The 10066-nt window shown below is 40.2% G+C and overlaps 2 protein-coding genes across 3 annotated transcripts in view; one reads left to right on the top strand and one right to left on the bottom strand.

Moving 5' to 3' along the window:
- Window positions 1–81: 81 nt before the first annotated feature.
- The window catches only part of RB195_012972 (uncharacterized protein), a gene marked incomplete at both ends in the record, with an annotated part of 10228 nt that continues 243 nt past the window's right edge, over window positions 82–10066 (bottom strand). Inside the window, 16 exons of one of the 2 annotated variants that reach the window (XM_064202588.1) lie at window positions 82–242; window positions 1918–2007; window positions 2075–2165; window positions 2364–2425; window positions 2539–2620; window positions 2678–2749; window positions 2842–2985; window positions 3390–3543; window positions 3621–3719; window positions 3829–3950; window positions 4061–4196; window positions 4251–4347; window positions 4487–4622; window positions 4679–4730; window positions 5181–5332; window positions 5595–5684. In XM_064202588.1, coding sequence (XP_064058468.1) covers window positions 82–242; window positions 1918–2007; window positions 2075–2165; window positions 2364–2425; window positions 2539–2620; window positions 2678–2749; window positions 2842–2985; window positions 3390–3543; window positions 3621–3719; window positions 3829–3950; window positions 4061–4196; window positions 4251–4347; window positions 4487–4622; window positions 4679–4730; window positions 5181–5332; window positions 5595–5684 — 1740 coding nt within the window. Of the gene's footprint in view, window positions 243–1917; window positions 2008–2074; window positions 2166–2363; window positions 2426–2538; window positions 2621–2677; window positions 2750–2841; window positions 2986–3389; window positions 3544–3620; window positions 3720–3828; window positions 3951–4060; window positions 4197–4250; window positions 4348–4486; window positions 4623–4678; window positions 4731–5180; window positions 5333–5594; window positions 5685–10066 lie in introns of those variants that run through there. The other variant, XM_064202587.1, reaches the window with a different exon arrangement.
- The window catches only part of RB195_012969 (uncharacterized protein), a gene marked incomplete at both ends in the record, with an annotated part of 23461 nt that continues 21517 nt past the window's right edge, over window positions 8123–10066 (top strand). Inside the window, one exon of the mRNA XM_064202582.1 lies at window positions 8123–8233. Coding sequence (XP_064058463.1) covers window positions 8123–8233 — 111 coding nt within the window. The remainder of the gene's footprint in view (window positions 8234–10066) is intronic.

Genomic DNA, 10066 nt, shown 5'->3' with positions numbered 1-10066 from the left:
CATAAAAAACCTAATAAAACCAATAAATATACCAGCAGAACTTAAGTAATAAAATGCTCTCTAGTTGTGGATGTTTCACTTTCATTGATAGTGATTCCACTGTTGTTGAGGTTGCTGTTGTGGTTGTTGAGGGGCTTGCTGTTGCATCATTGTATAGGGTGGAGGATTGGCACCCATGTTTTGAATACCCATTTGTTGGTTGTGCATTCCTGGTGGCATAGACGACATCATCTCGACACCGCCTGTTAAAGATGGATTATCCCATAGGAAGCAAGAGAATCAAGTCCATAATATGCTGTTGTTCAACTGCACAGAAGTACCGATCAGTTTAAAATATTTCCGTCTATTAAGAGTAAAGTATACGGTAGTTAAGCGCATAAAGTATAAAGGGGAACGGTAAAGAGGGTCCCGGCGGATTCTCCGCGAATGTCTCCGAGGCATAACGTGCCCAGCGGATATGCCGGCGGACAAGCGAACGTACCTCGACGAGGTCATGCTCCAGTAGTTCATGAAGACGCAGACAACCGTATTAGATGTTCTTCTAGCCACAGAGACGCAGGAAACTGCGCAGTCACAAGGAAATATGCAAAGAAGAGTGGTGTGAGCTGTCGAAATTACCGAATAAGTCGAAGAATAATAGTGTTAGATAGAAGTACATGAGATTTGTATGGTGTTCTAATAGAGAAAGGGAGTGAGTTTGCCTTTATACCTCCTTCAGAAAGTCTAGAAATCTTACCAAATTTGAACTCTTTTTCTTCCTGTAAGTTCCAAGAAGTCAGAGATGCAGAAGTTCAGGAATAAATTAGGCTTGGGAGTTACAGGAGTTACAGGATAACGATAATTCTCATTATCGTTACTATTGAGAGCTGGAATATTACGTTTCAAAGAAAATTTTTATACACGCAATTTAAAGCTATCAGATACATCCTTATCTCATAATTCACGTGAGAATTTCTCTTGCTTCTGATTACGATTACAAAATTGAGACCACTCCATGTCACAAAATTGCAGTGAATGTGTCTGATTCTCCAGAACAATTCAACAAATAGTGAAGTATATCCTAGCCGGTGATGCAGCGTATGATTAGCGGTAGGTAAGCAGAGTCAGCTATTTAAGTGCCAACGAAAGTGAATCTCTTTAGGACACGCACCATCGTTAATTGCTCTGACGAGGCATGCTGGAAATTCCGCCGGGACCCTCTTTACACGCACCCAAGTATAAAAGGATAAAGTCTCTGACGTGAAAACCTGTGCGGCGTTAACCAAACCGCTAAGGATCTAGCCAATGAATCAAGTAAGTGTTTTAATCCTCACAGACAAGTGCGATACCAATTTATCGTAGAATGATGGAAGGCCTGGTTGGCACAAAGAGGGTTTCGAACCATTGATCGATCGTGCAGTCAGAGAGGAACCTTCTACCAACTGCCCAACACCCGTCAATTGCACAAATCAAATCACAAATGCTTTTGAGAAACCCTCAACAGTATCAACTACTCAGTTTTCTTTGTGACAATGAAAAAGGAAAAATAAATGAACAGGCCAAAATGTCGTTGTACTACGAACCCTAAAGTCATGGCTAAATGGCTAAATTTAAGGTAAAGTAATGCCTAGCTCGTGAAATATGAGGTACTACATAGGAAACAATTATTGCTAATTGAATACTTCTGCATTCTATTCAGGTAATATTTTAATGTTATATAAACTCGATTCTAACGATTCGAATATCTGTTCACGTACTAAGCCTGTGCTCAACTAGAATCAGTTTGTTGTCAACCCAGCCACTGTGACTCAACCACTCTTCCTTTGCGCAGATTAGCAGGAAAAATGTGACGGTTGCATACAAGAAACGACAAAAAAAAAAACAAAACGCCCACAAAAATGGCAATAAACGAAGTTTGAGTGAAGACATAAGACCTACCTCCTCCTTGCTGCATCATGCCTTGCGGATGTTGTTGATATGCTGGAGGCATTTGCTGCCGCATCATCATAGGCTGTCCTTGCATCATTCCTTCAGTAAAAATAGCAGTATGAGAACCAAAACTCGAGGAAATTCTAAGACAAAAAGAATTTCTCACCCATATTTTGATGTTGGAACTGTTGAGCCCCCTGCATCATACCCATTTGTTGTTGGCCGGAAACAGGCATGGATGTGGGCATTGGTTGACTCTGAAAGGAATGCGATCACAAACGATTTGCCCTCAAATCTATTCTGTGGAACCAGCATTAACTGATATTAAAAAAAATCAAAGTCTTAAAGATATAATAATGCTTCGTACTGATGTAAAATTCTATTTGGGAAATAATACACAAATTTTAGTGAGTTTCCGTGGAAATAAGCAAAACTTTAAAAAGAAAGAAACTGACCGCAAATATGGGTGGTTGCTGATATTGCTGTTGAGGTTGGTTCATCATTCCACCCATGTCCACTGAAATAGGTATAGGCAAAGCTCAAAAAGAAGAAATACAAAAACACATACAAGAAGGCAATAAATTAGCTATTCATCATAACTCTTTTTCTAAAACGCTGATAGGAACTCACTTGATTGGGAGATCATATGTTGAGCCTGCATTGGTTGATGGAAATCTCCACTAGGGAACATTGGTTGACTATTGGCATTCATCTGCATGTTTTGTTTTGAGAAGCAACAGAAAAAAATAGATTTAGATGTTCACCTAACCTGCTGCCCTCCCATGCGAAGCCTTTTGTTAACAGGTTCTGAGTCCAGCTGCTGATTCATAGTTTGATTGACCTTAACAGAATCATGGACAGTGAATAATTGCACTCGACTGATTCGAAATTCCAAAACAGGTGCATACGGAACAAAGATTAACATATGTTCACCTGAGGATTCGTTGCTTGTTGATTTTGATCATCAACAATGTTCATGGCAAGAGATTTCTTGATATCCGCATCTGGCAACGATTCCCGTTTCGGATATGGTATTTCAAACTTATAAAACACATCCTCAGTAGGTTTTGGATCCATCTAGACAAGAATGGCATTATCGTCTACAAAGGAACACGAAATGAAAAACAAAATAGGCATCGCCAAGACCAACTTAAAATGATATTCCAAAACCGCTGTCTTACAAATGAAAGGAAGACTTTCTATAAGCATCCTGGCAACATATGATTTGCTATCACCATAGCAGTTGGTGGCAAATCGTATGTTGGCAATATCCTGATACTTTTAACGACTGAAACTACATTTTCATCACAAATGAGCTCAAAGACATGAGCAACGACACGGGGAATCCAACTACTAAGCAGTAACGCTACCCCTCGACTTCCTTAACTTAGTGAAACTCATAAAGTTTTTGTTCATCGACACTGAGGGAGTGACGAGAACATAACAGAGACAGAAAATAGCACTAAATAGTTATACTTTACCTTGAAGTATGGCTCCTCCATTGCGTCCTTGCAGGATATTCGCTTGTTTGGATCCATAGTTAAAAGCTTGACTAATAATTTGAACTGAGGAGAGTCAGATTCTATCTTATGCTTCTCCATATAACGGGTCATACTGCAGTTGGGAAAAGCTGTTCTGAAAACATTGATTTTTACGAAGTGAGTACAAAAGTCATTCACAAAAAAAAACTACAGAAGAATGCTGCTACGTACTGAGAGGATTTAATGTCGGTCTGGAGTTTATGATAATCAGGCATCTTCTTGAAGTCAGTCCACTCATTTTCCTGAGGGTAACCCATAACTGTGAATATTCTGGAAACAAGATACAGAGAATTTCATCAAAGCACAAAAGGTTACGAAATAAGGGGACTTTCTTAACAAAATAAAAAAATGTTTAGATCAAAAGACGCTGAATATTCACCTCTTCAGCTGATCATAGTGGTATGGACTTTGTGCTTTGATATCCTCTTCCTTACAAAAGAATACTGGTTCTGCAGTAAGCAATTCAGCAAATATACATCCAATTGCCCAAACATCAATTGCCTATGGAAGAAATTTAAAAATAAGTTTGTTCATTGCAAAAAGTGATAGGAGTAATTGGAAACAGTGACAGATCGGAATACACAACAAAAGTTAATACGAAGTAAGTAAACCTTGGTGTAATGTTTTGCTCCAAGCAACAATTCTGGCGCTCGATACCAAAAAGTCACGACAACTGGGTCAAGCTCTGCCAAAGGTTTGAGTGGATTGTAGAAAATACGAGCAAATCCCATGTCAGCAATTTTCACTCTAAAATGAATTGAAAATAATACAGTGTACGTCGAGAATGAAAAAAACTCTAACCTGCCACGTTGTACACCAGGAGCGTCACCCATCACAAGTATGTTAGCAGGCTTCAAATCACGATGAAGTACCCAATTGGAATGAAGGTAGTGTATACCTGAATAGAATTTTTTCAAAATCAAATTAGCACATAACAACGATGAATCGTCGTAATGGAACATAGAAAAAAGCAATAAAACTAAACGATTTGCTAATAAGACAGAATGGACCGACCCTGTATCGCATCAAAATCTTACCGTCAAGGATCTGGTAGAGGATACTTTTCACCATTCCTTTCGGCACCATTACTGGCATCTTTTTTGCTTTAGCACCACGATGATACTTTATGATATGCCATAAATCATGTTCTGCGTAATCTAGCAATAACCACACCTACCAAAAAAAGAGGAACAGATCAATATACATGGAAGGAAAAGCGACAATCTCACCTTTTTCTCGTTGGTAAGAAAAACTCGTTGCAAGCATATGAGATTCGGATGTCTAGAAAAAACAGCTTTTTATGAGATACTGGAATGAACGGTAGCAGCTTTTTTTTTATGAGATACTGGAATGAACGGTAACGATTCTTCGCACCAGTGTCAATTAATACTAAAGTAAAAAAAAAACCCTCGAAACTCAGACCTGGAACTTAAGGTTAAACATAAAATTGTTAAAACTGATCGAAAGTTGCTATGATTCAATCAATTTGTACGAGATTAATTTAAAGTCGTTCTAAGAACGAAGATACATGGCAAGACAACACCAAGAAAGAAAAAGGCAATCGTTAATGCACGCTTCTAAGATTCAAATGTATAGCAAGACAAAAGGATACAAAAGGAAACAATTTGTATTGTCTATTTAAAAGAAAGTATAAACAGTAGCAACAGTATAACAACAAAAGTCTAAAAATCGGAGTAAAAGAAAACGATTTAAATCATATATATAACCCACTTCAACTCTCTCAATAATGCGATCTCTCTACATGCCGACATGGAGAATCCTTGACCTTCAATTAACTTCAAAGCATATTCTTTAGCTGGATATTTAGCGGAAGGCACTTTTGGTTGAGCCTTGAACACATGACCGTAGGTCCCACGACCCACCTGAAAATAGTCATTGGACACAAGCTATCCCAAGCAATCGATGAGTTTTTCCTACGAAAAATCTAGTTGTTCTTTTTCAATAGAGGAACAGATTGATATATCCTTTCCACATAAAATATCGTTAAATATAGCTAGTTCTCAGTTCTCCAACTAAACTTGCCGTTTCACGCAATTTTTACCTTTCAGTTCTAATGTAGCAAGAAGAAGGATAGAAAAAAGGTAACACAATCCAACTAACAACAAAAATTAAAAATAAACTAACTTTATGTCCATCGTAGTAGAACAAGTCATCGACATTTTCTCGTGTTCTTGCAAGTTCCTGTTTGAATGCGTAGTCAATCATTCGAAGTTTCTAAACAGAGGCAAAATCCATCCTGCCGTCTGAAACAAGACTCCTCTTTCCGAACACCAGGAAAATAGAAGAAAGAAAGAGGAACAATTCAAGGAATTATTACTATTGCGATATATTTATATCGAACACCATATAGCAGCAGGATGTCAAATCAGAAAGCAAGGATTTTGAGCAACAGCGACCACCCAGGCAGTGCGCAGGAACGTATTGCGCAATGGCGCGCCATAGTTATACTTGAGCACATAAATCACACCTTTTTATGTGGACGCAGCACTTGCAACTGGCCTCACCGCAGAAGGTCCCAGTTTGCTGCGTATACCTGATCTCTAGCATCTGTGAAAAAGATGTCGAATGCCTGAATCATTACTTGGCGATATTGGGCGGCGCCGATTAGGTATCGCCAAGTAATGATTCAGGCATCGACATCTTTTTCACAGATGCCGGGTTAATCTCGGCATGCCACGAAGTAGAAGATGTTAGAATCAATCCATGAAACGGGGTCTAAGGATATATTCAGGTCACGACTATGAGCGAGATCGCGCTCAACTCCAGTTAATTATTCTGAAAAACGGCGTGGAAAACGGCCTAGTCGCATGCCAACGCATGCGTTTGGAAGATTGGAAGTTGGAGATCGAGAAAATGTAGTTGGGGAAGCACTCAATGGCGCCCTTATTTCTCGACTTTAACTTACTTTCTTCTCTTCGTAACTCTGGTTTACATGTCATAGATTTTCTAGGTTCCCCCCCAACAACATTTTACTCTGCGAGGTCTATCGATCGACTGTCAACGCTGCCTCTCTCGCTTGCTGGCAGGCGCGAGCGTATGCTTGCTCACACATACGTAGAGCGTTGTAAGGTGACTCGTAGGAGAATTCTACCAGCAAAATCGTTCCTCCGTGAACGCGCTCATGCTCATCTTCTATACTCCTTATTATTCCTCTTTCGAACAGAGTAGCAGCGCTAGAGAGAGCGATTATCATGTATGCAGATATGGCACCACTTCCATACTTCAGGTCGTGTCATCAGAAAGATATGAGTATGTTAATTATCATTCTTTTTCATTCCGAAGCATTAGTCTAAGCCCAAATTTGAGCCTATGCTTCTGCTAAGGCGTTACAACGCTGATACGGTGATTTTTTTTCTTAGCAAAAACTCTCCATTGATTTTCAGTCTTCTATCTCGTACGGGAGGATGTTATTCGCGAGAATTTGCACTTTTCGTGTGTGTCATGCCGATGTGTCAAATCTATGGAGGGATGAAAGGGTTGGTGAGCACTGGGGCGGAGTTGAACCTCAGATTGATCGTGCAGACAGCGGAACCTCCTACCGACTGCGCTACACCCGCCCGGGATATCGAAATACTATAAATCATTACTGTACACTCTTCGGTAGGTGAGATTATTCCATAGAATAATTATAGTTCGAGCTTTCATGACCAAATAGAGATTACGAATAAGCACTGCAGCTCCATTCTTTCTTCCTCGAGATTAAAGGACTACCACGATACAGGGACATTGATAAGTGGTTTGACTCACATTGCACGATCGATGGTTAGAAACAGTCGTACAGTTGGGTCAAAATGAAGCACGGATAGTTTCGCAAACGGCTGCGCTCGAAGCGGTGCGGTGGAGACAGCGGTTGAAATCGAAGTGGGACCTTGGCGAACTGCAGAGATGTGTGACGGTAACGGGGTTCCTTCCACGATACCAACCGCTACGCTTCACCGCGCAGCTTCGAGCGCAGCCGTTTGCGGAACTGCCCGTGCTTGAGTTGTTTTGACCCAACTATATTGTCAACCAATCCTTTCGTCCTTCTGAGGTCGATAAATTGGTACCAGACTTGTTTGGGAGGATAAAAATACCGACTTGACACATCGGCTAGCCACCGCAAGTCATTTTATGGGTCAGCTGCACGTTCGTAAGCCTCAAACGATTCTGAATTGAAGTAATTGGCGCATCGGATCGACTACGCCAGATACTTTAAACCATCTAAGATCAGAGATCTAGACGAGACCATCGCGAACTGCAGCAATAATTGGCGCTAACGAGTGTCCCCCTTATATCCCAACGGGTAGCTTCGAGCGCAGCCGCTTACGCAGTCGCACCGAGCTTCAAGTCGTTTTGACCAGACTGTAGTGGCGTATCTATGTAATCCAACAAACAATCATCTCTTAGTCGTTTACAACTTACTAAGAGTTGAAAAGAAACTCAAATCACCACCTTGGAGTACTGGAGCTATGTATGTAGAAAAGCTCTGCACTACTGTAGACCACATTACATTGCTGCCACTGTCCCATTCCACACTCTTCAAATCCCCTATTTCGGGTTCTGATAGCACTGTAAATAGGAATGATGCCTCAAAACAGGTTAGGTGTATTGATGCAGAGAACGAAAACAGTACTCCTATGCATTGTTGACGAAGTAACACTCGCCACTCACGTATGTTGAGGGATGACGCGAAACGGAGGAACCGGACAGTCGCAGACATGCCTGTTGAGAATCATGTGCGCGACGATGCAACAGGAATCGTTACGGTAATCATTGGAGACTGTGTTAGTTTGGTTTTTCCTTAGAATATTCTTAAAAGTATCAACTTTCTATTGTTCCTATTTTTTTCCTGCCTTCCTGTAACGTCTGGACCAAGTTTCTCGATCACATGACCATTCGCTCGTGTGCTGGTGTTTTTGGCATGCTGCGCTTGAACCGGAAGAATGGCGCGATGCAAATTTTTTTTCGCTGCCCTTTTACAACAGTTTTTAAGTTTTGAAAAACAAGTAAACATAGTAACAAGTTTTTAAATAACAATAACAATAACAAGGAAGCAATCTTCCAGCACAGCAAACAAAAATAAGCATTCTTCCGCTACACCTTGAGTAAACAAAAAAGAAAAAGCATATTTGGGCACAAACATGTTCTAACATTTCATGTGCGTTAAGCTGCTTTGAAAAAGCTTAGTCTTCCTTTTCTAGGTATTTGGAGTGTGTGAATCGTCGCAAAGTCAACTGGAAACCAGTTACGGTGCTAACACGTGACTCCTGGAAATTTCCAGAACAGTGGATCTATTTCCTGAAGATTCATAGTTATATAACTCCTCTGCTAGGTCAATGAACATCATACTCATTTCCGGATCTGCTGTACTATTCTTACACATGCTGTAACCACATTATTATCGTTATGTTAGGAAAAAAGCTAATCACTTTAACCCGAACTTCAGAAACTGATTTAATTGAAGGTTTGAAATTAAACTATATGTTACAAAAGCGCTGATTTAGTCCGCATAGGCGTCGGTACTTATGTCTGCCCTGCTGATCGTGACTCACCCGCTGTAACACAAACACACATTCCCTCACTTCTCCGTATGTCCTAGTCAAACCGACTTTGAGCAGTAGAAGCTTAAATAAGTACAGACAACACCATACCTTGATCCTATACTATTTACACTTACTTTCACTGAATATGATGAATATAATCGGGTCAAAAAAGAACTGATGCTCGGTGCAAATTGAATCCCTTTGCATGAATCCTGCTACTAATGCTAGTATTCCAAGGTGCACGAATTGTTTTTTTTTTAATTTTTTTTCAGGTTCTAAACGGCTAAGAAATACAATTGCTTGTTGGATTACATAGACACGGTATAGTCGGGTCAAAAAGACTTCGGTGCAGTTGCGACTGCGCTCTAACCTCGTCACGGTGAAGCTAGTGATTTGGAATCAAGGTCGGAGTCGGATTGTCGCTATATAACTTCACCAGTAGTGGAGCGATGAGCGATACTAGTGAGGGTTTTCCCTCGATTGTAGTCGTTGATTCCACCACGCACCTTTGAACGCAGCAGCTTACGATCAGAGCTTCTGGTGGTCTTGACACGAGTATATTTGAAAATAAAAAACAAAAAAATAAAGATTCCGATAGCGCCGGTGCAGGAATAATAACTGCATAGTTCTTTGCTTATTTTCACTTTCCTTTGTTTCTCTTTTATGCTTCGAACGATTGCCCCATGAGAGAGTCCATAAATCTCAGAGATAAGTAAGGGCAGCGAAAGTTGAGCAAATGGATTAGTCATAAGCTACAGAACTAATAGTTTAGGAATGAGAGCTGATAAATCGTCAAGAATTTTCTGTCAGTTCGAAAAAAAAAACTGGAATGAGATTTCCTTCCAGTTTGCTCCTGATGAATTCAGCATTCTTGCCTGCATGGTGCAACTTTGAACGCACCAAATGATTAAAGGGACTAGAAGAAATAAATATTAGAAGGAAGTGTCAAATTTCCCTTCTCATGGTAAGTAACAATAGATTCCATTAAAATGTGAGACATATTTTCAGATATGCCTACGCCTGTACATTGTAGGATTGAATGTAAGTGTTAACCACACCACTCTAATCCGAAAA

The sequence above is a fragment of the Necator americanus genome, chromosome V (assembly GCF_031761385.1).
Source record: "Necator americanus strain Aroian chromosome V, whole genome shotgun sequence".
NCBI lineage: Eukaryota > Metazoa > Nematoda > Chromadorea > Rhabditida > Ancylostomatidae > Necator > Necator americanus.
The sequence above is the reverse complement of the archived record's forward strand: the minus strand, read 5'-3'. Positions and strand labels throughout refer to the sequence as shown.